Raw genomic sequence first — 27,966 nt, 5'->3', positions numbered from 1 at the left:
AGCACTCATTTATTGTGTATAGTGGGTTTTCTTGGATTATTATTTTTAAAATATTAATTTTATTATTAAATTATCATTATTACTATCATTTTATTATTTATTATTTTTCATTGAGACAGAGTCTTGCTCTGTTGCCCAAGCTAAAGTGCAGTGATGTGATCTTAGCAACCTCCCTGATTCAAGCGATTCTTCCACCTCAGCCTCCCGAATAGCTGGAACTACAGGCCTGCGGCACCACACCTGTCTAATTTTTGTTAAAAGTGAGTTTTTGTCGTGTTGCCCAGGCTGGTCTCGGGCTCCTGGCTCCAGCTTCCCAGAGTGCTGGGATTATAGCCACCGTGCCTGGCCCAGTTTTGTTGTTGAAAAGATGTGTAATGATAAAAATATTTTTCTGTCTTTCATTTCCCCTATTATTTTTCTGACCTTTTTTGGTTTTTATTTTATGTCATTTGGTTGTTTTCCTACCTTTCTTCATTAAATTTTATTGAGATTATTCTCCTTTGGGCATCTTGTAACTTATTCTTTATTTCTGGATAGCTTTGCATTTTTCTAAGATTATTTTGCTGAATTAATTATTTATTGTCTGTCTGCCTGCCTGCCTGCCTGCCTGCCTGCCTGCCTGCCTTCCTTCCTTCCTTCCTTCCTTCCTTCCTTCCTTCCTTCCTTCCTTCCTCTCTCTCTCTCTCTCTCTTTCTTTCTCTTTCTTTCTTTCTTTCTTTCTTTCTTTCTTTCTTTCTTTCTTTCTTTCTTTCTTTCTTTCTTTCTAACTCTGCTTTTGTTTATCAGTTGCTGAACAAAGATCATTTTTTGGCTGGGCGCAGTGGCTCATGCCTGTAATCCCAGCACTTTGGGAGGCTGAGGCAGGTGGATCACAAGGTCAAGAGATCGAGACCATTCTCGTCAACATGGTGAAACCCCGTCTCTACTAAAAATACAAGAATTAGCTGGGCATGGTGGTGCACAGCTGTAGTCCCAGCTACTCAGGAGGCTGAGGCAGGAGAATCGCTTGAAACTGGGAGGTGGAGGTTGCAGTGAGCTGAGATTGCTGAACCCAGGAGGTGGAGGTTCCAGTGGGCCCAGATTACGCCAATGCACTGCAGCCTGGCAACAGAGTGTGACTCCGTCTCAAAAAAAAAAAAAAAAAAAAAAATCATTTTTTGTATGATCTCATGCTTGTTTGAGTATATCCATATTTAGAATGTAGACTTAGATATTTCTTTTGCTTTATGGTTGCTGTTTTTATTATTACTTTCAGAGGTAATGATGAGATTTTTTCACACAATTTGTGTGAATTTTTTCCCTGCTATTATTTTTTGCAATAACTCTCTATGTACTTTCCTTTTGTTTTAATGATATTGAGGTTTGTTATAAGATACTTCAATTTAATCCAATCCAATTAATTTAATTTAATATAATTTAATTTAATGTTATCTTTTTCTGCTAGCTTGTCAGAGTCCAGGCATGTTAGTGGGGTTTTTGTTAGTTTGTTCATTTATTTGTTTTGGTAGTGGGCGAGTGGTTTTGAATCTTCAGATTATCTGCTTTTCTTCTGACTTGCAGAGCCCTCAAATTCTTCTTTGTCTTCTTTTACCCTTTCGCCACTTAGTTGCCGAAGGATACTTCTTCCTTTTTTTAAAGCTTCCTTTTCTTTCCCAAAGCTGCTTTCAGAAAATTGTCCCCTTAGGTAGTTCCTATCTTTCAAATAGTCTCCATTCTTTTTAAAAATTTTAAATTAAAAAAAATTTTTTTGATTGACATATCGTAACTATATATTTATGAAGTACAATGTTTTGTTTTGATATATGTATACAATATGACATGATTACATGGAGCTAATTAACATATCCATCACCTTGCTTACCTATCATTTTTCATTGTAAGACATTTGAAATTTATGCACTTATTTTGAGATATATGACATTATTATTGGTTGTAGTCATCCTGCTGTATAATAGATCTCAAATCCCATTCCTCTTTTTTATCTGAAAGTTTGTACCCTTGGATCAGCAAGTCTCCATTTCTCCCCTCACCCCCTGAAGAGAAGAGTTTCTCTTCTCTATCTCTATGAGTTCAACTTTGTTAGATTCTACATGTAAGTGAGATCATTTGGTATTTGGCTCTTTGTCTTGGCTTATTTCATCTAGCATAATTCATGTTGTTTCATTCATGTTGTTGAAAATGACAGGATTTCTCCCCATTTTAAATGTTCGATAGTATTCCATTGTGTATATATACTTCGTTTTCACTGTCCGTTCATCTGTTGATAAACACTTAGGTTAATCCATGTCTTGATTTTGTGAACAATGTGTCAATGAACATGGGAGTGCAGATATCCCTTCAACATACTGTTACAAGAAAAACTTCAGCTGAATTAAATTTAAAGGAGTTTAATTGAGCAATGAACGATTCACATATCAGGCAGCCCCCAGAATCACAGCAGATTCAGAGAGACTCCAGGGTGCCTCGTGGTCAGAACAAACTTATAGACAAAAAATATAAAGTGACATACAGGAATTGAAAGTGAGGTACAGAACAGCTGGATTGGTTACAACTCTGCTTTTGCCTTATTTGAACACAATTTGAATGCTCAGCACTGTATGAGTGGTTGAAGTATGGCTGCTTGGATCGGCCAAGACAGTGATTGTTACAGGAACATACTCGTAAACTGGGTTCTCTATCTTGTCTACCTATTAAGTTACGTTGCAATTTATCCACAAGGATTCAAATATGAAGTACGAAGTCCTTCTCAAGCCATATTTAGTTTGCTTTAACCATACTAATTTCAGTTCCTTTGGATACATACCCAGACATGGGATTACTGGGTTGTATGGTAGTTCTAATTTTAGTTTTTTGAGGAAGTTTCATACCGTTTTCCATAATGGCTATACTGATTTACATTCCTACCAGCAATGTATTAGAGTTCTTTTTTCTCTGCTTCCTCTCTGACACTTGTTATCTCTCATCTTTTTGACTAAAGCCCTTCTGACAGATGTGAGGTGATATCTCATTGTAGTTTTAATTTGCACTTGCCTAATGATTGGAATAATTAGTAGCACTGAGCATATCTTTCATGTACCTATTGGCCATTTGGTTTTTTGTTTGTTTGTGTGTTTTTAGTAATGTCTGTCCAGGTCCTTTATCTATTTTTAAATTGGATCATTTGTTTTCTTACTATTGAGTTTGAGTTGTTTCTATACTTTAGATCTTAACTCCTCATTAAATGTATGGTTTGCCTGGGTGCAGTGGCTCATACCTGTAATCCCAGCACTTTGGGAGGCCTAGGTGGATGGATCATTTGAGATGAGGAGTTTGAGATCAGCCGGGCTGACATGGTGAAACCCCATCTATACTGAAAATACAAACATTAGCTGGGCGGTAGTGGCACGTGCCTGTAATCCTAGCTACTTGGGAGGCTGAGGCAGGAGAATCGCTTGAGCCTGGGAGGCAGAGATTGCAGTGAGCTGAGATCGGGCCACTACACTCCAGTCTAGGTGATAGAGTGAGACCCCGTCTCTAAATAAATAAATAAATAAATGTATGGTTTGCAAAATCTGTGGGCTGCCTCTGTTTCATTTGTTGTGCAGAAGATGTTTACTTTGATACTATCCCATTTGGCTATTTTTGCTTTTGTTGCCTGTGCTTTTGTGGCCGTATCCAAAATATCATTGCCCAGGTCGATGTTGTGGAGCTTTCCTCGTATGTTTTCTTCTAGTAGTTTTACGCTTTCAAGTCTTATATTTAAGTCTTTAATCCATTTTGAGATGCTTTTTGTATATGGTATGAGGATCTAATTTCATTGTTTCTCTCGTTATACAGTGAGCTCTTTTATTCTATGTACACAGATTTCCTTTCATCTCAGAACAATTTTATCATTTCTTTTTTTTAACTTTAAGTTCAGGGGTACCTGTATAGGATTTTTATGGAGATAAACTTGGGTCATGGGGGTTTGCTGTACAGATTATTTTGTCACGCATGTATTAAGCCAAGTAGTACCCACTAGTAAGATCACTTACGAACAAAAATATTTTTCTAAATAGCATGACACGTTACAAGTTTTTTTTCTTTGACAGGCACACGAGACTGTATCTATGCTTACACAAGTCTGGCCAGAAGGATCTGACATTCGGCGTGTCTTTTGTGTTACCTCATGCTCATTATCCTTGAGAATGTACCATCGCTTTTTAGGAAACAGAGAGCCCTCCTCTGGTCAGGAAACTGAGATCCAACAGGTGTGGTTGTTATAACTTTACTGAGAAATACTGTTTCTCTCCACTTTTGAAATTTTGTTGATTTGTATCTTTCATTTCCTCTATTTGGTACTTCATGTTTTTCTCTTATTTATATAAACTTCAAAAAATAAAACTGAAACTTGTGTCTATCAGGAAACACTTACTGTGCCATTAATGATTTAATGTTTTACTATGTGGATGTTTCACTTAGTATATATTTAGTCTAAATCATCCAAAAGAAAACGAAACAAGACAGGGTATTAGCACTTGGCGGAGGCCTAATATGCTACTGTGTTTGGGGCTTTTTGTATGCATTGTGCCATTAATCCTCACAACAGCATTGAGAGAAAGGCATTAGTACTCCCATTCCACCTACGAGAACACTGAAGTTCAAATAGTCCAGGTAACGTTTTTCAAACCAAAGGTACTAAATAGCAGTGTGGATTGAGCTCAGGTCCATCTTGTGCAGGTTCCACAATACCAAACTGCTTTTTTTTTTTTTTTTGAGACTGAGTCTCGCTCTGTCGCCTAGGCTGGAGTGCAGTGGCTCGATCTCGGCTCACTGCAAGCTCCGCCTCCCGGGTTCACGCCATTCTCCTGCCTCAGCCTCCCGAGTAGCTGGAACTTACAGGCGCCCACCACCACGCCCAGCTAATTTTTTTGTATTTTTAGTAGAGACGGGGTTTCACCGTGTTAGCCAGGATGGTCTCGATCTCCTGACCTCGTGATCCGCCCGCCTCGACCTCCCAAAGTGCTGGGATTACAGGCGTGAGTTACCGCACCCGGCCCCAAACTGTCTTTTAAAAGAACATTCCTACTGTAGCGTCTTGGCATCATGCTAGCTGGAGAGATACTAAAGTTTTTAACCTTCTTTATGGTCAGTAGGGTCCATTCAGAATCTGTTGGCCAGTCTGGATTCTTTCCCCCAATATACAGTTGTCTCTACGTATATGTGCTTATGGACGTGCATGTTTACACATACACACACACACACACACACACACAGACGCATGTGTGTACATACTATTCTGTATACAATCTACCTACTGTGGGATTCTTGGCTAAAGATTTATATTAAAGAGAAATGAAGTTTCTGAACATTTCAGAAATGTTCAGGGCTCATATCTTTTACTTAGCATCCTTATAATTGTTTTTCCAATTATCAGACTGAATATATTTTTAGTGAAACATTTTTTCATAACTAGACATAGTATTTTAAATCACACTCACAAAGATGATACTAAGTCAAATCTGCCTCTCTGGAATTTCTAATGATTAGACTCTATTTGGCCTTCTGGAGGTGCCCTGATGAAATCTTACACTTGTTTTGTTGACAGCTCTGCAAATGTTTGAAGATAGCTATGACGTTCTTGTCCCATGATGTCAGATGTGTCCACTTCTTTACCTGTGTTCTCGCAGGGCAGATTTTTCAGATATATTACCATCCTGGTGTCCTTGCCCTGGTCGTTTTCAATATTGCATTTAAAATATGATGCCTTGGATGGAATAGAGCATTTAATGTGTGACTCCATCAAGGTAGAGGCCTGTGAAAATACAACTTCATTAGTTGCTTGATCAGCTCACGTAGAGTTCGGCTTAACTAAAAATCCTGAAAAATGTTTTATTTTAAGTGCTATTCAGCCGGCAGCTTCCCGTTCCACTTACCTCACATCTGTATAAATGCAGTAGAGTTTATGTTATAAAGAAAAGGAAAGTTAAAAAATGTAGAATGAAAAATGTAATGATTCAGCTGGGCACAGTGGCTCACACCAGTGATCCTAGCACTTTGGGAGGCCGAGGTGGGTGGGTTACCTGAGGTCAGGAGTTCGAGACCAGCCTGGCCATGGTGAAACCCCACCTCTACTAAAAATACAAAAATTAGCTGGGCATGGTGGCAGGTACCTATAATCCCAGCTACTCGGGAGGCTGAGGCAGGAGAATCACTTGAACCTGGGGTCGGAGGTTGCCGTGAGCTGAGATTGTGCCACTTCACTCCAGCCTGGGTGAAAAAGCAAAACTCTGTCGCAAAAAAAAAAAAAAAAAAAAAAAAAAAGGAATAATTCATGATTTCTGCACAGCAAAGGTGGCTGCCAGCTTCTGTGGTCCTACATGCTTATTATCCAGTGTCACATCCTGCTGTTCTCCGGCTTACCTTCTTTATTTTATTCAGGTGAACAGTAACTTCTTAACCCTGCAGGAGATGGAAGATTTGTGTAAACTGCACTGTCTCACTGTGGTTTTTCTACTCCATCTGCCTCTTTCTCAAAGAGCTTGTGCTAGAGTCGTCACTTCCCATTGGGCTAAGGACATGAAGCCTTTATTACAAATGGTAAATGGATTCTTTATTAGTTTACTATTTTTGTGTTTTGAATGTTTGGTAGATAAAAACTGCAGTAACTTTCAAAATTCCCTTTTTTGGCACTACTGTTAGCCCCCTGCGGGCTATGAAAATTTAATGGGCTACATCAATCACTTTCCAATTTCAGCATCTATGTTTAGGAGAACTAACAAATAGCATAATATAGATCTAACCTAAGGAAAAAGCCTCTCTGTTTTTCCTTAGTTAAATCTCTGCCAAGATCAGATTTTTGTGTTATCAACCATAGTTGATGGTTGGTGATCATGGTGGTTTAAGAGGAACTGAAGAAATCAATGTAGTGGTTTATTACTTTCAACTGTTATAGAGAATATTTAGAGACAATTTGGAGACTTTAGGAAACTAGAAGCAAAAACAGAAGAAAAACTTCCCTGGAGGACCACCACTTTAATCAATGTGGATAACTGTTAACATTTTGGTTTATTCTTTTTATTTTAAATGCATATATTTTTCTGATGTTTTATTGTTTCTTATATTGGAGCTCTCTATATATACCTATATATTTTTTCCTTCATGTTTTTCTATTTTCTTTCACAATATTAGGATCATTTTTTAATGGCTACTAGTTATCTTTTAGTACCATGGTTTACTTACCCATTTCTCTATTATGGAATATTTAGAAGACTTTGATGGTTATATTATAGATGCTGTTATTCTCTTTGTATATAAGCCTTTTTCTTTAATTTGGGGTTATTGATTTTGGCTTGAGAGCTAGAAATGGGATTAAAGGAACAATTGGCATGAACTTTTTTTAAGGATCATGATACGTATACTGAAAATGTTCAACAAAAGCATTTTATGACCAATTAAGTAGGAAGCCAGTCCACAAACATTTAGTGCATTGTGCTAATTGCTGGAATAGAGTGAGAAAAATAAAAACATATTTACCCTTCCCACTCCAACCCCTTCATACAGCTACATTTTCCAGAGAAGACAGATACTAAATTTTAAAAGTAATTATAAGGACAGAACCGTAGAATGCTTTATAATCTGATAATAACGAGATCCAACGTAGTCTGAAAACAATGGTTCTTCTTAAGAAAGAAAGAGAGGTGGGGCACAGTGGCTCACGCCTGTAATCCCAACACTTTGGGAGGCTGAGGTGGGTGGATCACAAGGTCAGGAGATTGAGACCATCCTGGCTAACATGGTGAAACCCCATCTCTACTAAAAAAATACAAAAAAATTAGACAGGCATGGTGGCGGGCACCTGTAGTCCCAGCTACTCAGGAGACTGAGGTAGGAGAATGGCGTGAACCTGGGAGGCAGAGGTTGCAGTGATCCGAGATTGCGCCACTGCACTCCAGCCTGGGAGACAGAGTGAGACTCCATCTCAAAAAAAAAAAAAAAGAAAGAAATGAAGGGAAATGAAGTGACCCAATCCCAAGTCCTGGAGGAAGAGAAGGTGTTAGCAGCATGGAGAGAAGATGAAACTGGATTCTAGGGCACGAAGCAGCATGTGTAATTATCCTGAGGATGGCATAACCGAGGAACTGAGATACATCTGTCATAGCAGGGGTAGGAAAAATATGGGAAAGTGATGAAGCTGAAGAGGCAGGTAAGAGACAAGTCACATAGGATTCTGTAGGCCCTGTTAAGAGAATGGAGATGTGACTTGATAGAAGCACAATGAGGATCCACTGGATGATTTCAAATAGATGAGTGGCATTTGAATTTGCAAAAACTTTCCCTGGCTTGCAATGCAGAGAGTGCATTGGAGAGGCAAAACGGGGGATTTGGGGAAATTAGGTGGCTATTACCTCAGTCATGTAAGTGTAGATGGTATTAGGGACCAGCAAGAGGTAAGTAGGGATGAATAGCAGTGGGCAATTTTAAAAGTTATTTAAGGTGAAGAATGACAAGTTTAGTGTTTGAGTGTGGGAAATGAGAGAAAGGAAGGAGTCAAATAATTCCTAGACCCCTGGCTTCGCATTTGTGGGGATGCTGCCGTTGTATGAAGGGCATGTTGGTGGGGAAGGATCGTGAGTTTCTTTTTTGGAAATATCAAGTTTAAAGTGCCAAAGAAATGTCCACATGGAGATATCTAGTAAACAATTTGAAATAATGGTTTGGACTTAGAAGGGTGGAATGGGCTGGAGATAAAGTTTAGGAATCATTACTCTATGGATGTTAATTGAGGCTCTGCTAAGACATGAAATTATTTTGGAAGAGAGATATGGTAAGAGAGCTGAGGACAGGGAGCTCAAATATTCCAATATTAAACACTTAATTATGGGTTGAGACACTGGCAAAATACACCGAGAAGGAACTACTTAGATAAATGGGAATAAAATCAAGGAGAATGGGTTTTCCTGAAGGTCGAAGGAACTGGGCAGTTCAAAAGGTGGATGTGGTTAACAGTATCAGCTGCTATAGAAGACTGCAATAGGTTGAGGACTGAAAATACGTTGGTTTTAATGAAACGGAGCTCACTGTTGATCATAATTAAGAGACTAAGGTCTAGGTTATACTTTTAGCTAACAGAAAACATTAGTTTTTAATTACACATAACAATGATCCTCTTATGTCCTCATTTTGCAAAGGAAAAACTTGGACTCAGCTATGTGGTCCATGAGCACAGCTAATGAATGATCAAGTTGAGATCTGACTTCACTCTGTCCACCTTCCAAATATTTGCCCTATGGAGTAACAGCTGATCAGCCCATAGTCAGCCATCCTTCCTGCCTTTCCCATACTCCATGCCTGATTTTTGGTAACACTCTGTAGCGTGAAGTGTAATTTCATGTAGCCTCTAATCTTTTCACAATAAAAGAAATTTTTGACATTTTTTGAGGCCTGTTGAGAAAGCAACTAAGCAAATTGTAGAAGGGATCATTCCATGAGGTTTACTCTGAATCTTGAAGCATGGAGACCAACCAGGTAGGTGGATGGGAATCTTAAAAGTTTGAAGGATTCAGCATCTTCTAGTTCCCTGAACACTCAAACACATTTTTTAAAAATGCTCTTTTGACCTAAAAGTTAAAACTGAACATATTAAAATCTAAATAAAGAACAGAAGCACATTTCAAAGCAGAAGTATTTCTGTAGCTTTGGGATTCTATCTGTGGGTAACAGTGTGAGAAAAATACTATTTTAAGAGTCAAATGCAGATTTCCTTGATTCAGGATAAATAACTATACAAAATGCATTTTTGGATCAGTTTTTATTTTATTTTATGCTTTAATTCCTTAAGGTGTAAAGCATTCACCATTACCCAGCCTGAATGGGCTTACATTAACAAGAATTGGAATGACCCTGCCCACTGCCTTTCAGTTCAAAAGCATATGAACCCTATAGTTTATTGCTAATATGAGTATTGCCAATAATTTAGTTTTCTTTTCAATTTTCAGAAAAAATGGTGTGAATATTTCATCTTAAGAAATATACATACTTTTGAATTTTGGAATCTGAATTTAATTCACCTTTCTGACTTAAGTGATGAGCTTTTGTTGAAGAATATTGCTTTTTACTATGAAAATGAAAATGTAAAAGGTACCATCTCAGTATATTATAATCATTATACTTCCATCCACAGATAAACTTTATAAGGAATTTAAAACTACAAAATAATTTTTCTGTACTTCCAACATATAACATAGCAATTATTTTCATCTTTGTTCACATATGTATGTAATATTTTAGTTGCAGTCAGAGGGAATGCTGTATTTTAAAATATGTTTTTCACTTAATATTACATTGAAAGTATTTCAGGAGAAAATATATGTTTGTGTGTCCAGCATTTTCAGTTAATTTCAAAAGTTGAACTTTTCATTTAAATGTGTGCATAATATTTCTTCATAAAATTTAATTAGTTTAATTATTTCACTACTATTGAGATATTTAGGAAATTTAATTTTTTTCTAAAAGATAAGGCTAATTTATATGTTTTTATGTGCAATTTGTTTTTCTTTCCTTAAAATCTTTTCTTAGGGTAAGGTTTCTGATGTTTCCTAATAGTAAAACCAAACGATACAAAACAAAAACATATTTGGACAGAACTCTAACTGATTGAACATTATTGAAGCTTTGACCACTGTGATGTGGTTCCTTCATGTTGTAATCATTGTAATGAATTAACTGCATATAAACTTAACAATCCTTTACCAATTTTCTCATCTCTCAAAAATTAAAGTTTTTATTCTGTTTTGTTGGTTGTAAAGTTATGTGTGGCATAACATTTTTATTACTTTAAAGAGAAGTTAAATGTTCATGATGCATTTTGTGAGATAATATACTTACGAAGTTAATACTTAGTTATTAAAACGAAAAACAAGATAAACTTTACGATCTGTATCTCGTAGTCAACACTAGTGACCATTTTCATTTATGTCCAGTGTGGAAGTCACCAAAAATTTCACTATGTGGAAAGTATTTCAGAATTCCATGAATTTACTCAAAATGTGACTAATGATTCTTTGTGTGGGTGTGGATGGCTTCTACTATTTAGTGTTTTTAATTGTTATGTAGGCCTACATTTGAATTTGGGAGATACCATTATGAAAGATTATGAATATCTCTGGAATACCGTATCAAAGTTGGTCAGAGACTTTGAGGTTGGACAGCCATTTCCTCTGAGAACAACAAAATTTCGTTTTCTTGAAAAGAAACCATCACCAATCAAAGGTAATAAATTTCTCAATTAATCTGAAATGAAAACATTATTCCTCTGAAAATGTTTAGGAAATACCACTAATTCAATGCTGCAAGTATAAATAATTTTCTGGCACTTTAATTTTAATAATAAAAATAAATTACCTTTATTCTTATATCCTTGGAGTGGTATGCTATGACTATAATTATGAAGATTTACATTTTGCTTATAATTAATATTGTTTCAATTAAAAAACACAGCCAAATATATGTGACTTCCGTTTCTAGCAATATGGCAGTTATAGCTCAACAGAAAAATCTCTTTGTGTAAAGCACTTGAGATGCTGAATAAGAGACACCAAACATCTTTTTATATCATTATAGCTAAGCTCAAAACATCCTAGGGGCTGAAAAATTTAGGGAAGGCCACATGGGCTCTCCGCCTCTTTTAAGCAGCAAGTTGCAGGGGCTTAAATAAGAAAGGATCCGAACAAACACAGGAACAGGGAGCACCAGGAGGATCCCGGGCAGAGCAATGGTGGTTTACCTGGAATCATGAACCAGACATTCAATAGAATACAAAGTCATTCATTTGTCTATTATCATCATATACATGATATGTAATATCTATCTGTCTATCTGTCTGTCTCGTGTGTGTGTGTGTATAAAATCAAAGAGGACCCAAAAGAATACTGTAGTCATATCAAATAATTTCATTACCATCTGTATTTTCCCTACTTCTTTTTTATTTCATTTCATGAAAGTCTATATATATGTGTATGTATATGTATATAGATATATAATCTCTGAGGCTTCCATCGTCAAACTCTTTGTCTTATAATAAGGAATAATAAAAGGAATTCACATTTGAAAATAAAAGGCATAGGTATTTTTCTTAATCTTCCTTCCTTCCTCCCTCCCTCCCTCCTTCCCTCCCTCCCTGCTTGCCTGCCTTTCTTTCTTTCTTTCTCTTTCTTTCTTTCTTTCTTTCTTTCTTTCTTTCTTTCTTTCTTTCTTTCTTTCTTTCTTTCTTTCTTTCTTTCTTTCTTTCTTCTTTCTTTCTTTCTTTTTCTTTCTTTCTCTCTCTCTCTCTTTCTTTCTTTCTTTCTTTCTTTCTTTCTTTCTTTCTTTCTTTCTTTCTTTCTTTCTTTCTTTCTTTCTTTCTTTCTTTCTTTCTTTCTTTCTCCTTCGCTCCTTCCTTCCTTCCATCTTTCCTCCTTCCTCCTTCCCTCCCTACCTCCCTCCTTTCTTTCTCTTTCTTTCTTTCATTCTTTGCCCTTCCCTTCCCTCCCTCCCTCCCTCCCTCCCTCCCTCCCTTCCTTCCTTCCTTCCTTCCTTCCTTCCTTCCATCCATCCATCCATCCTTCCTTTCCTTCCTTCCTTCCTCCCTCCCTCCCTTCCTTCCTTCTTTCCATCTACCTGCCTATTTGATTTATCCATCTATCATCTGCTTACCCATCCATGCAACCATCCATCCACCCATCCATGCATCCATTCACCTACCCATCCCCCATGCGTATCCACATATATGCCAAAATGTTGTCTAATTCTTTACACTCTACTGTGTTCCAAAGTGTTTTACTGTGGGAAAAAACTTTATGAGAAGGGCTGAACTTGATACATGTAAATAAGATTAATGTAAAATGTTTTTAATGTGAGTTTTAGAAAATAATATGTAATATTCCTGTCTGAAAGTTTTACAGTTGACCTTGTCTCAATTTTTTTTTTTGTTTGTTTACAGACAGCGCCAATGAAATGGTGCCCAATTTGGGTTTTATTCCAATGTCATCTTTTGTGGTTGATAAATTTGCTGGAGATATTTTGAAAGATTTGCCTTTTCTAAAGAGGTATAAGACCAAAACTGTGCCTCAATAAATACTTGTATGGAATACATGAGTTACTCAACAAGGATTATTTGAAATGCAGATGATTAGAGTACATTAGTAGTATGTGTTTGTAATACATAATGAATTTAAAATCAAAATTTTCAATGCCTTTTGGCCATTACTATGTAAAAATCTGTATAGTTTTTAATCTTAGAATAAGTCACTATAGCTGCATATTTTAAATTAATGAATTAATGAATGCATATTAATTGATATTGATGAGACTGTCAGAGACATGGAGTAGATTTTGATTTATTAAACCTCTAATAAACTTCTCTTTGGATTCTACCACCCACATCATATTGCAGAAAGAAGAAGGGGAGCTATGATTTTCAAAAATATTATAAAATAAAATCTGTGCTATGTTATATTTAGAAGTGTGCAATTTAAAATATGGTTTTTTTTTTTTTTTTTTGTCTCGCAGTGATGATCCTATTGTTACTTCACTGGTTAAACAAAAGGAATTTGATGAACTTGTGCACTGGCATTCTCATAAACCCCTGAGTGATGATTATGACAGGTCCAAGTGTCAGTTTGATGGTGAGCTCTGTGACTCTAGTGAAATAAATTTAAATCTACTTTACTCTCTGCCTTTTGTTTTATAGTGGAAAATTATATCATGAGACACAAATTAAATTTTTTTGAATAAAAATAGTCTACAAGATATTCAGATGTGCATTGGGAAAAATGGTAATGAAAAATTCTCTTTTTCTTCATTGACAGTCATATGCATGTAGATATGTATGTGTTTTAGGAGGAAGTGCTGGAAGTTGTTTTAAGGAAAGATGGTTTGTAGTTTAAGCAATGTATGTATTCCTTGGAGTCAAATATATTGAGACCATAGTATTTCAAGCAATTTTAACTGTTTCATACCACCTGATTGGCTGCATGTAATAAGCACCAGAATATTCTATCTGCCTTCATGCTCAGGGTGGTTGAAACTACAAAAGGAGGCCCATGAAACCGCTAACAGTGGATCAACAGAGACTGAATTTAGGATCTTGTCTTCATCTCAACTTTCTGTATCCCTATGCTTACCCCCAGCCCCCTTAGAGTTGACAAAACTTACTCTGAGAATAACCTAGGAGTAGGCATATCAAGTATGCTCGTATGAAGTACTTATTAGCCTGGGTATGTAAAAAATGACCAAGATCTTGGGGGGATACTTTAGATGAACCATTAACATGCTTCAGAGTGGTTTGGTTTGATGTATATATTTACAGACATAGAAAAATTAGCTTAGTTATTTCATTTCTGTGAGTATTATGGAGGTAAGAGAGTAAGGCATACCTTGATTACTGGGACTTCTTACGTTATGAGATTTTACCATTTCAGCTGCCATGCTCTGGGCTCTGGCTCTGTGGCTATGGTCTGGAGTAAGGATTTTTTCTATCCAGTGATGCAAGAAGCCAGAATATCTTAGATAGTTGTCTTCTTGCCTCTGTCTCTACCTTCTTCTTAAACTAATTCACAGAGCAGAGGACATACGTAATGCCTGGAATCTGTCATTTTTTTTGTTGCACCCTGATACTTGATTTAGGAGGTAGACCATAAAAGTGTGTTTTGTCACTTCCACCCTTTGAATAAGAGAAAGAATTATTATCCATAGATAACTTGATTTTACATTCTCTCTTTAAGAAAGATAATAAGATTAAATTACTTTTCCACTAATTTAACTAATGGATGTGGGATAATATGAAGGATTGATGAGAATGCTATTGAAAAACTATAATAAAGTTACATTTGAAGTCTTTTCTTTTTCAGAAAAATCTAGAGACCCTCGTGTTCTTAGATCTGTGCAAAAGTATCATGTTTTCCAGCGGTTTTATGGGAATTCATTAGAAACAGTCTCTTCGAAAATCATCGTGACTCAAACTATTAAGTCAAAGAAGGATTTTAGTGGGCCCAAGAGCAAAAAGGCACACGTAAGTTCTATACCTTGTATCAAATTAAAAAAAATTTCTTTTTCTTTTCTCAAGTTGATATTTGTTATCCCTTTGGTGGTTTCTTTTTATATAATGCTTTTTCTTTATTTATATATATATGCATGTATTTTTATATATGATTACTTATTCTTTTACCTCTTGCTGAAAAAGCCTAACCTGCATAAAAAAGTTGTAATGGTATTCTATACATAACGTATGTATCTATTTGAAGAATAATTAAGTGACTAAAGTTTTGAGTTTAGAAATTTTAAACTAACATTAAAAATATAGTTGTTCATTAGTTAATGACAGTGAAAATCTTTTTCATATAGGTAGTAAAAATAGATATGAAATGTTTGTCTACTTTTTTCTAAATTATAAAGAGTGTTTACACTTTTCCAAAGTATTTAAATGATTGATCAGTCCACCACATTTTGTGAGTGGAAGGTTAGAACTCTCCATTTCCTCTTTCTGTGTGGGCTGGACTCCTGCAACCTTACCTTTTTCTTTCTTGGGATGTCGTTTTCTACTCTTTTCCCAGGAGACATAACTGTGGAATGGAATACAAGGAGTAAATAAGAAAAGTTCCAATCTATTTCTGGAATAATAATACTAATAGTTTATGATCTAAAATTATCATAATCCTGCAACATTAATGTCTAAGTACAGATATTTTTATATTAAAACAGAATTTTCTGATTATTTGACTTTAGAGACAGGTCATAAAGGTTTCCATCTTAAACAAATGGAAAAGTCGTCAGGCTTTAGTATCTTTCTGTGGGCCTCAAAGTTGGGGATTTGGTAATGGCATTTATTTTCACAAAAAGTTTCTCTCGAGATGAAAGGTTTTAATATATTAGAGAAAGTACCAACTTAACAAAACCAATCACAAATAAAGATATTTGTCACACATCTATCTTAACAAATTGAAATAAACATGGTGAAGTTATCGGGAATGAAACATATAAAGACCTCAGAAAATATTTTTATTCTCACTTCTGAATAATTACTTTTGTGAACATTTTGGCAAGATCAGGAAAATGTGCATCTCTTTGTCAAGCCTTCAGTGGACATTTCAGAACTCCAAGAGACAGATAGTTCATCAGTTCAAGGACTTATCAAAAAAGCTCTTGTATTTTCTACTCAAGATAACATCAAAAAATAATCACAAATTACTCTAAAAGGTTCTCAGACGTTCTATGAAGGCTCTATTTTTCAACTGCTTCAAAAGTTTAAGCAGTTGGGCTGTCCCATCTTTTGTTTTAAGAGCCAAATAGAAGCCTCTCTGAGCCCAACTATGTGATCATTGTTTCTCTCCTCCTTTTCATTTTTGTAGCCAATTGTATTGTCAATGAGACTATTTAATTGAACATTTACTTTTTTATTTATGGGTGACAAAAAGCTACTGCTTTTCAGTTATGTTTGTTGTTGTTGTTTTGAGAGATGTTATGAAATGGTAAATTTGCAGAAATTCTTGTCACATAATACAATGTATGAAAATAGAAAAATCTGCATGGCAAAGGGTCAAAGGTAACCCTTGTACTATTGAGATAGAACCATGCTAAATTGGCCCAACACAGCAAATTAGGAAGATAAACACTGGGAAAGCTCAAATATTATTGATTAGAAGGGTTTGTTTCTAATTTAGAGAGTGATGACAACTAAAATTGACTTCATTATAGGCAGGCATTTACAGATTAATTTCATGACTAACAGAGTGGAAGATGTGTTGGAATCCTCTTGCTAATACAACAATTCTCTAATTTGTCTTTGTAGATTAATGAGTCAGGTTGGTAAAAGCATGGTAAAAGTGGGCCCATACTATGTTTAAGTTAATTGGAAGCACTTATTGAGGAAGAGAAAATCAGTTGTATTTGTGTTGTTCCTCTTATCCACTCCTCTTCTTCCTCTTTCCTTATTCACTCCTCAAACATTATGGATTAAATGCTTTGTGCTTGAGACATACAGACAACAAAGGCACATTCCTGTCTCAGGATCTCAATCAAGAGAGGAGGAATGGCAAATGAAATTACAACTACAGTTTGTGCTAATGAGTGCTTCAATAGATGTCTGAGCAGAGGAAGAATACATGACTTAGACTTGGGAGAGTCAGGGAAAGCTTCAGGGAGGAAATATATTAAACAAGTAGAGAATAGGGAGATGATGTGGGAAGAATGGAAGAGGGCAGGCAATTCCAGAGGGAGCAGTAGATATCATAGCATGGAGACATCAAAAGAGAGGTGGCCTCTTGTCTCTGATTTTGTGACATTAACTCTTCTTCTTCTTCTTCTTCTTTTTTTTTTTTTTTTTTTTTTTCCTGAGACAGAGTCCTGCGCCATTGCCCAGACTGGAGTGCAGTGGCCCAGTCTCGGCTCACAGCTACCTCTGCCTCCCGGGTTCAAGGGATTCGCTCACAGCTACCTCTGCCTCCCGGGTTCAAGGGATTCGCTCACAGCTACCTCTGCCTCCCGGGTTCAAGGGATTCGCTCACAGCTACCTCTGTCTCCCGGGTTCAAGGGATTCTCATGCCTCAGCCTCCCAAGTAACTGGAACTACAGGAGTGTGCCACCATGCCCAGCTAATTTTTGTATTTTTAGTAGATAAGAGGTTTCACTATGTTGGCCAGGCTGGTCTGAAACACTTGGTTTCAGGTGATCCGCCAGCGTCAGCCTCCCAAAGTGCTGGGATTACAGGTGTCAGCCACCATGCCCAGCAGCATTTACTCTTTTATTTATAAACCACATCACTCACAAATCTAGAAAATTATCTACAGAGAGCCTTTATACTCTGTAAATTAAATTGTCATAAGTTATAAATTAACACAGGCTTAATTTCCAAAAGAAAAAAAAGAAGTTTTTCACATCTACTCAAAATGGGATGATGATCAAAGTCATCAATACACCCTTACTATTGTCTCACTCATGACCTCTTACTTATTTTAAGAGATGCTTTTTTTTTCCTTTGGGGCAGGAGACCAAGGCTGAAATAATTACTAGAGAGAATAAGAAAAGGTTATTTGCCAAGGAAGAACAAAAGGAAGAGCAAAAGTGGAATGCTTTGTCATTTTCTATTGAAGAGCAAATGAAAGAGAATTTATACTCTGGAATAAAGAACCTGGAAGACTTTTTGAAATCCTGTAAAAGTAGCTCTGTGAAACTTCGGGTTGAAATGGTGGGATTAACTGCTTGCTTGAAAGCCTGGAAAGAACATTGCCGAAGTGAAGAAGGTATGTGATTCTGTTTTCTTATTTCGGTGAGTTGGAGAATTAATACAAATGTAATAATGATAGTTTCCATTTATTAACCGGAAATTTGCATTAGAAGACTTACATGCACTATCTTATTTTATGTATTATTACCTTTAATATGTTCTAAGACCCACAATGGTTGCCTGAAACTGTGGATAGTACCAAATGCCATGTATACTGTTTTTTCCTGTGCATACATATGTATGATAAACTTTAATTTCTAAATTAGGTACAGTAAGAGATTAACAACAATAACTAATAGGATAGAATAATTACAACAATATACTATAATAAAAGTTATGTAAATATGGTCTCTCGTCCTCAAAATACCTTATTGTACTATGCTCACCCCTTTTCTCCTTGTGAGAATGTGAGATGGTAAAATGGCTACATGATGAGGTGAAGTGAGGTGAATGATGAACACTATTGTTGACCTTCTGATGATACAACAGAAGGAGGATCGTCTGCTTCAGGCGATCCTTCTGTCGTTAAGCCATGAGGGAGTGAATGACTGATGTTAGGAGCAGATGATATTGATGATTGGGGTCCTCCATGGTTGAAAGAGTTTTGCTGAAGTCTTTTAGAAGAATAACATTAGCAGTAACTGTTGTCATTTTTTTTTTTCTTTGGAGGGGGGGTGGAGTCTCACTCTGTCACCCAGGCTGGAGTACAGTGGCACCATCTCGGCTCACTGCAACCTCCGCCTCCCGGGTTCAAGCAATTCTTCTGCCTCAACCTTTCAAGTAGCTGGGACTACAGGTGCATGCCACCATGCCCAGCTAATTTTTGTATTTTTAGTAGAGACGAGGTTTCACCATATTGGCCAGGCTGGTCTTGAACTCCGGACTTTGCGATCCGCCCACCACGGCCTCCCAAAGTGCTGGGATTACAGGCATGAGCCATCGTGCCTGGCCACTGTTGTCACTCTTTAACTTATCAAAGTGTTTCTGTGAAGGTTGCAATTCTTTTGTGATTTTATGGGTGACTTTAATGCTGTATTCTATCTGAGAATTGTATTCCATATTTTTTCTTTTAATATCTATGTAATTTGAAACACTTCAGCAAATTCAGGTTCTGCTTCAGGTTCTTCTTCATCTTCCTCCCTAGATGACTCAATAAGTTCTTCCATTTCCTCATTTGTTAACATTTCCTAATGAACTTCAATATGTTGTTTCACTTCTTTATCAAACACGTTGGCAAATCTCTCTCTATCAATTAGTCTTGCTGCATGAATTATTTTCCTAACTTCTCCATTGATCCCCAAGAAGTCTTGAAAATCACTCAGTACTTCACTCCATACATTCTTCCAGCAGGCATTTCTAGTGTTTTGGTTTAATTAATCCATTGCATCTTTGGAGAGTGTTATAGCATCAGCAACAGTGAATAATTTCTAGCACCTTGTCATGTCCAGATTGGGGTCTGCATCAATTGCTGATTGAATGTAATCAAACACCAGGCAGGTGTATGTGGCTTTGACAAACTGAATGATGCCGTAGTCAAGGCACTGAAGCAGTGAGTTTGTATTTGGAGGTAAAAATACAATCTCAATATTTTCATTTTCAACAAAAACAGATTTGGGATGGCTAGGTGCATTGTCTAGTATTCCAAGCTTTCCTCTTTCAAGTATTTTTTCACTTCTGGGAAGAAGCATTGGTAGAACCATTCCATAAAAATGTTGACTGTCATTCACACTTTCTGATTATGTTGCCAGAACACAAGCAGATAATATTTGCTTTTGTTTTTGAGGTGTATGGCCTCTTCATTCTGCATGCTACGCCTGTCTTTATTATATGCACTGCAGCGTTGCCACCTCGTACCAGTGTTAATCTATCCTTCCATGTTTTATGTCTTGGTGCCTCCTTTGGACTTTTAAGAATGTAGGTTCTATTGGGCATCTTCTTGCAGAAGAGCCTGGTTTCATCACAATTAAAACCTTGCTTTGGATGGTATCCTTTCTTTCTAACCAACTTCTTCAACTCTGCCAGAAATGTGGCAGCAGCTTCTTCATTGGCAGATGGAGCCTCTTCAGTCAGTAGTTTTTTGTTTTGTTTTGTTTTGTTTTTGAGATGGAGCCTCGCTCTGTCGGGACCAGACTGGAGTGCAGTGGTGTGATCTTGGCTCACTGCAACCTCCGCCTCCTGGGTTCAAGCGATTCTGCTGCCTCAGCCTCCCGAGTAGCTGGAACTACATGCACACGCCAGCATGCCCAACTCATTTTTGTATTTTTACTAGAGATGGGATTTCACCATGTTGGCCAGGATCATCGATCTCTTGACCTCATGATCCACCCACCTTGGCTTTTCAAATTGCTGGGATTACAAGCATGAGCTACTGCGCCTGGCCCTCTTCAGTGTTTTTTATACTTTTCAGTCCAAACCTATTCCCAAATTTGTTTAACCATCCTATATTTGAAGAAAATGGGTCATTGTCACTCATTTTGGAGGATGCCTTGCTGAAGTCTTCATACAGATTCAATGCTTTCAGGTGCAACATGTTTCCATCACCTGGAAAATATTTTCTATTTATGCCTTCCACCTTCTATCTTAACTAAGCACTTATCAAACACTGTGGCCAAAACTTTTGCTGTTTGAGGTGGAACAGAAAAAATAGCACAGATTTCTTTTTTCTTCTTTACAACTTAATAGATAAAAGATTGTTTCTGAGTGTAGATCTTAGCAACCTCAGCATGTGAATTTTTCTTTACTTATTAAGTCAAGAACTTTCATGTTTTCACCTAAAGAAAGCACTTTATGGCTTCTTTTTTGGCATATCTGAATTGCCAACATCACTTATTTTTCAGTTTGGGGCCATTTTAATAAAGAAGGGTTACTGAACACCAACACTGAGGCATCAGTGCAGTCAATCTGATCATCAAGGTGGCTACTAAGTAACTAATGGGAACATGGTATCTACAGTGTGACCATGGGGGACAAAGGAAGGATTCATGTCCTGAGCAGGACGAAGTGAGATGGTGCAAGATTTCATCACACAACTCAAAATGGTGTGCAATTTTAAAACATATGAATTATGTATTTCTGGAATTTTTCATTTAATAATTTTGAACCACGGTTTAGCTAAGATCCCTGACACCGCCAATAAAAGGAAAATTTTGTATTTTATCAACGAGCAATGAAATCTCAGAGAGGGTCCAAAGGGCAAATATATAGCACATTCATAAGCACCTTCAAAGACAGGTACAAAAAGAACAACTTATAAAGTTGGGGACATGGTTAAGGGAACCAACAAAAACAATGAGGCACCCAGGAAGAATCTGTCATTCACCTTTGAGACCAATGAGTAAACATTTCCTTTGTGAGTAATGCCGTATTCATGCTTCCCTGGCACACTGAGTTCTTCCAAAGCTGCTGTGGATACCATGTGCTCTACTTTACAATTTCCATAACAGGTAGTAAAAAAGAAAAGAAGAGGCAGAAAGAGGAAGATACAGGTGAAATGGGATCACATCAAGATGTGTAAATTCACAGCAAGGGAAATGATCTTGTTCCATAATACCTCCAAACTGACAGTTCTTCTGAGCAAACCTAGTTGATCTGTCAGTTTTGAGCATCTCCACACTTTGATCCATTTAACACCTGACCTCCATGTTCTCTCCAACACCCTGACCCCCCCACACCTATTGTTTCTGCTGCTTAATTGGGAATGATCAAGTGTTATGCATTGTTTTTCTAAGTGAACTGCTCACTTAGAATAACAGTGCATAACAATCAGTATGAACTGTATTACATTTCCTTTGTAGCCTCTTACTGTATTCAGTAGGTGTTAGTTAATGTTGTTAAATAGGTGAAATATAGATGATTGATTAGAAGAAATCCTGACATAATAAGTATGAAATAATTAGCAGAGCAGAGGAACAAAAAGGATATGTATGAATGTAAAGCATTGGAGAGAGATTAGCAACATCTAGAATGTGACAGTTGGAAGAGGTGGATTGAATTGAAGGCCTCCAATGATTATACCAAATGCTTATCTGTGGTCAACTATAGGACTCAATAAATGTTGCCAAGGTTTTAACCAGATATTTCAAGTCATAAAGATATTTTTCTTTGAACATAGTAGAGCAAATATGAAAATAAAAGATGGAGAAAATATTTGTTATTCTTCCTAAACTTTTACAAACTTGAGCTTCTTTGATCTTATTTCTATTATGAACTATATATTTTTTCCCAACACTGATGTGGCTATGTCTCAGTAATCCACGGAGATGATGAAGTGTGGATAGTTGAACTTCAATTTTACTTTATTTGGTCCTTTCTACTCCAAAACCTCCAGTAATGCCAAGTAAGATACTGAGGCCATCTAGATGATTAATCTTGGATAATCAAATGAATTATTTTTGATGGTCTTTATAACAATTTTGTTGTTTATTCTTTACCAAGGTAAAACCACGAAAGATTTAAGTATAGCTGTTCAAATGATGAAAAGGATCCACTCTTTGATGGAAAAATACTCAGAACTTTTAAAAGAAGATGATCGGCAACTCATAGCCAGATGCCTTAAGTATTTAGGATTTGATGAGTTGGCAAATTCTTTACATCCAACTCAGGTAATATTATCGGAATAGCTCAATTTCAACAGGGTAATTACTAGTTATACATCAAGTGTTTTGCAAATATAGTCATCTCTTCTAGATTTCTTTTTTCTTTTCTTTTTTTTTTTTTTTTTTACTGAAAATACTATTATTAGTAGTAATCTAACTGCCCAATCTTGAAGTAATGCATAATTAGAAAATTTGTACAAATGCTTACCTGGACAAACATTAAATGCCAGATAATCTCTGCAGATCCTTAAAACTAACCGTATACTTAATTCTAGCAAAACATCTCAAAACTGTAGTATGATTATTCAATTGTCTTTAAATATATCAGGTTGTAGCTACAAACGTCATGATATATATTTGAAAATCTTGATGCCTACTAATTTTTTCTAGTTAAGACAATGATTTTAAAAATTTAAATTTAAAAGGTGGTAAAATGCTTTAATTGCTTTTCACATAGAAAGTGCTCAGTAATAAATGTTTTACTTATTTAAATGATATTCTAATTCAATGTCATTTTCAAAATGGACTTTTAAAATAATGCAGGATGCAGAAAATGATGTAAAAGCGAAGAAAAGGAATAAATATTCAGTTGGCATCGGGCCAGCTCGGTTCCAACTGCAATACATGGGCCATTATTTGATACGAGATGAGAGAAAAGACCCAGATCCCAGGGTCCAGGATTTTATTCCCGACACATGGCAGGTAATACTGCAAATGAAACAAAAATTACTGTATTTATTTTATTATATGTGATCTCAGAGGTTTCTCATTATTGTGCCTCTACTTATTATATTTGGTATGAACTTGTTGATGTCATTTAAACATACCTTGTTATTTAAGATGTCAAACGTGGACATTTTTTCCCCATTTAAAGAAAGTGAGACTTTCTTTTATTATATAGACCATTTCCTTGGACGTACATTAATGGATTCATATGTTTAGCTCTGATGTTATCTCAGTGTCATCCAGCTGTATCATCATGGAGCAGCCTCCAGGTTTTCCCTGTGTCAATAGGATTTCATATGTAAATATATAAATGTGCATAGAGAAATCTGGATAGTTTAAATAGTAGGGACAATTGTTTAGATATTTTCACATTGCATCTGTCACCATAGTAGCTATTCTAAAAATGTATATAAAATTAATATTGATGGATATAAAATTTAGAGGAAAAGGATGCATTTCTACATGCATCGAACCATACAGACTTGCTGATAAATTGAACAGGTTTACCTACAGAAATGCAATTTTATAGCTTCAGTCTAATAGACTGCCCTCTTCAGAATCTTTCTTATGATGGTGAGGTAGGTTAAAAAATGCATGCCACCTTTTCATGAATAGGAAGACCAGTTCCTTACTTCAGTGCAGGACAAGAGACAGTAATGCTCTCCATTAATTTCATTCACATTGTAACTCTTCTGATGCCCATTTCACTCTGAGGTGTGACCAGGAGTGGACTGGTTGGGGTTTTGAGTTGTTTTCCCACCTTCTACCTATTACATAGACTTATCATCATTCTTTTCGGCTAGTCAACATTCTTCGGCTGAAGGGGTGGAGCTCTCTCATCCTGGCATTCTTCTATGTAGAAAGTAGAAGATCAGTAGCAAAATTAAGAATATTTGATGTTTCTTCTCCTCAGCTACTTTTTTCACCATCAGTAATATACATATTTTCTCTTTCTTAGAACTTAGTTTCTCAACCGCACTTACTGAATATCAAATAATTACAGATGTTTTCTCAATAATAAGATATTTTATTTGACATCCTCTCCATTTTTCACACATGAAACCCACCTTACAGATGTTCAAAAGCATAAAAATGATCTCTTCTGAGAGAATGGCATGAGACCTTCAGATGTACCTATAGATCCTTTGAGGTTCAGAAAATCGTACTGGAAGTCTATTAATATACTGTCTTTGTTTTGGTAACATATGGTTCACTTTCTTGACACGAATGGTACTCTGCACCCTGCAGCGAGAGCTCCTTGATGTTGTGGATAAGAATGAGTCTGCAGTGATTGTTGCCCCAACATCCTCAGGCAAAACCTATGCCTCCTACTACTGCATGGAGAAAGTACTGAAGGAGAGCGATGATGGGGTGGTCGTGTACGTTGCTCCCACAAAGGTAGTGCTCAAGTGACTGTAATATTCTCTTTCATTCCTGAACCTACTCTTTAAAAATAATGAACATGGTCACATGGCAGATCTAGTTCACTTTATTTTTAACCTGCATTTTCTAGTTCCAGTGTCTGAAGCTAAAATAACATACATATACATATACACATACATATATACATACACGCAAACATATACATAAAATAACATATACATATTCAAACTTTAGACATCAGGGGAAAGTCACCAAATATAGGAGACACAATTTTTTTCTGATGCATGGGCAACATTTTCTGTTTTTCCTTCTGATGAATACTTTTTAAATCCCATTTTACTTTAGGTTGAGGTTTATCAATGAGGTTCGTATGCTGAGTCAACTATCTCAAAAAGAATATGTTAGTGTGTTTAGAGTGGTGGGTTGATGAAAGGGGTTAGTAAGCTTTCTGCACTGAAAGCAGGACACACTTTTAGACAGTTCTTGTTGTCCTCTGATATTTCACCTCTCTCTGTTATGTGACTAATGGATCTTTTTCTTTGTCAATCAGGCCCTTGTTAATCAAGTGGCAGCAACTGTTCAGAATCGTTTTACGAAAAATCTGCCAAGTGGTGAAGCTCTCTGTGGTGTTTTCACCAGGGAGTATCGTCATGACGCCTTAAACTGTCAGGTATGGTATTTTAATTAATAAGTGTGTTATCGAATTATATAACTGTACTTGTATGCCTCTTTGACTAGAAATTCAACATGTTCACAAGGCTTGTGAAAATAATTTCCTTGAATTTATGAAAGACAAAATACTTTTAGAGAAAATGTAATATTGTTACATTTCAAAGAGTGAGAACTAGAACTCGTCTTTCTCTAAGGACACTGACCTTTGGATTTCTAATTTCATTTATATTTTATTGCATCGTCTTGGTTCGTAAAGGGATTCAGAATGATCTGAAAATGCTATGTTACAGAAAACTAACAAATCTCAATTTTAAATCAATTAGTTTTTCTTCATAAGTATCTATTAAGGATACTCATGATTTAGAAAATATATTATGCATCGTATACCTGGTGCTAAATCATAGACAGTTTTCTCCCCTCCGAACTCACAGATCAACAATTAAGACTAAATAAGAATGAACACATGATTGTAGAAGATTGCATGGTAGACATGGAGATGTTCTACCCAGATTGCCTTTCAAAGGAGGACTTGATGTGGGGAATGTGGTTAAGATAGATGCCAGCTATCAGCTCCGCTCCCCCAGTTCTGCCTCCACAGTCTATACCCTGCAACTGGGCTAAGTAGAAGTACAAACAGTAGGCTGCTGTGGCTCGATGTGAAACAACTCTGACAGCAGTCCTTACTCCAGAACTCCAAGCTAGGTTGGCAGAGGCTCCATCAGGCCTGCCTTGCAGTTAGGCTTCCTCCTCTGCTCATTCCTGCTTTCCTGCTCTTTTCACACTAGCTGATTCTTAATAAACAATCCAAACTCTATGTCAGTGTCAGGTTTTAAAGAATCAAACTTATGACAATGAATAGTTTCTATTTTTAAACTCTGAATGCTCATAAACAAGGATGTAAACTTCAAATCTGCTTTTCTACCATTTTTGACCTACCAAAATTTCAGTTTAATATGGTTCCAATGAATATGGCACAGTTTTGATGAAACCCTGAATTCTCAGAAGCAATGTTATATGCCAATTATCAGCAGGTACATTCAGGACTCGTAAGTCTATCTTACATATTCTTGTAACTATGTCTACACATGGTAAGTGCTCAAAATGTTACTTCACCCAATATTATTCTTTGTAGGTACTTATTACAGTGCCTGCCTGCTTTGAAATTCTGCTGCTTGCTCCTCATCGCCAAAACTGGGTGAAAAAGATCAGATATGTTATATTTGATGAGGTAGGTTTGGTGTTCTTTCTTTGCTTAATTTCCTAGTGCACATTTGCATAGCAATGAAGATATTTGGTGTTTCAGGACATCTATCCCCTTGGATGGAGTTCAGATTGAGAAGGTCTCCCTTTTTTTTTTTTTTTTTTTTTTTTTTTTTCTGAGTGATTTTTCCTGGGAATTACAGTGTTTTGGCTCCCTTTTCATGTTGTGACTCAATAGGGTAAAATGATGCACCCTACAGAGTTCTGTATGGGAGTGGAATCTTTCACTGACAACTGTTTCAGGGAAAATAGAGTTCAACCATTCTGGTACAAGTTCCCCTGGACAGAGATTTCAATCCAATCTTTGACCTCTAAAGTAAATAATTTTTGGCTCTAACAATGATGTCAGTTACATAAGTTTTATCAGTCATGATCCCAACAGAAAATTAAATGGCACTCTTGAAATACAATAATTCAAGAAGGGTATTTTTCAAAGGTGTATGCATGTGAGGGAATCCATAAGGGTTAGTGCAGTAATCTAGAGCTAGTAGTTTACCCCTAGGCTTAAAGGAGCAAGGCATGGAAGCATTTATGGAAACTCAAAACGAGATTCCAATTGAGTTGACCATGTTGTGAGGAACATAGCTGATTCAAGGTAGCTTTGCAGGAAAGGAGCCAATGGAAAAATGACCTCAGTCTCAGTCTCCGCACTTCTTCTGATCTGTGGCCAAGGCCCTCCATAGGCCAAACCCAGTGGAACCAGAAATCATAAGAGTCCTTTTGACAAAGTACCTGTAGGTCAGCTTCCCTAGGAAGAGGCAGCAGGATAAAAAACAATGTAGATTTATAGCGATTTATTGGGGCAAATGGAAGATACTTCGCAAAGTTATATTGCAGCATTATTAGGAATGTTTATTGGTCAGATGGCTCACACCTGTAATCCCAGCACTGTGGGAAGCCGAGGCGGGCGGATTGCCTGAGGTCAGGAATTTGAAGCCAGCCTGGCCAACATGGTGAAACCCCATCTCTACTAAAAATACAAAAATTAGCTGGGAGTGGTGTCAGGTGCCTATAATCTCAGCTACTCAGGAGGCTGAGGCAGGAGAATCACTTGAACCAGGAGACAGAGGTTGCAGTGAGCCGAGATCGTGCCACTACACTCCAGCCTGGGTA

The 27,966-nt window shown here is 36.7% G+C and overlaps 1 protein-coding gene across 1 annotated transcript in view; it reads left to right on the top strand.

Annotated features, from left to right (window-relative positions):
• Positions 1-27,966, top strand: part of DDX60 (DExD/H-box helicase 60) — a 104,867-nt gene that overhangs the window by 22,246 nt on the left and 54,655 nt on the right. Inside the window, exons 7-19 of the mRNA XM_015139475.3 lie at positions 4,071-4,229; positions 6,400-6,558; positions 9,957-10,098; positions 11,074-11,229; positions 12,938-13,043; positions 13,507-13,622; positions 14,847-15,007; positions 17,978-18,233; positions 22,652-22,818; positions 23,356-23,514; positions 24,787-24,936; positions 25,472-25,591; positions 26,726-26,821. Coding sequence (XP_014994961.2) covers positions 4,071-4,229; positions 6,400-6,558; positions 9,957-10,098; positions 11,074-11,229; positions 12,938-13,043; positions 13,507-13,622; positions 14,847-15,007; positions 17,978-18,233; positions 22,652-22,818; positions 23,356-23,514; positions 24,787-24,936; positions 25,472-25,591; positions 26,726-26,821 — 1,947 coding nt within the window. The remainder of the gene's footprint in view (positions 1-4,070; positions 4,230-6,399; positions 6,559-9,956; positions 10,099-11,073; positions 11,230-12,937; positions 13,044-13,506; positions 13,623-14,846; positions 15,008-17,977; positions 18,234-22,651; positions 22,819-23,355; positions 23,515-24,786; positions 24,937-25,471; positions 25,592-26,725; positions 26,822-27,966) is intronic.

The sequence above is a fragment of the Macaca mulatta genome, chromosome 5 (assembly GCF_049350105.2).
Source record: "Macaca mulatta isolate MMU2019108-1 chromosome 5, T2T-MMU8v2.0, whole genome shotgun sequence".
Lineage (NCBI taxonomy): Eukaryota > Metazoa > Chordata > Mammalia > Primates > Cercopithecidae > Macaca > Macaca mulatta.
Note: the sequence above shows the minus strand (reverse complement) of the source record. Positions and strands in the feature narration are given on the sequence as shown.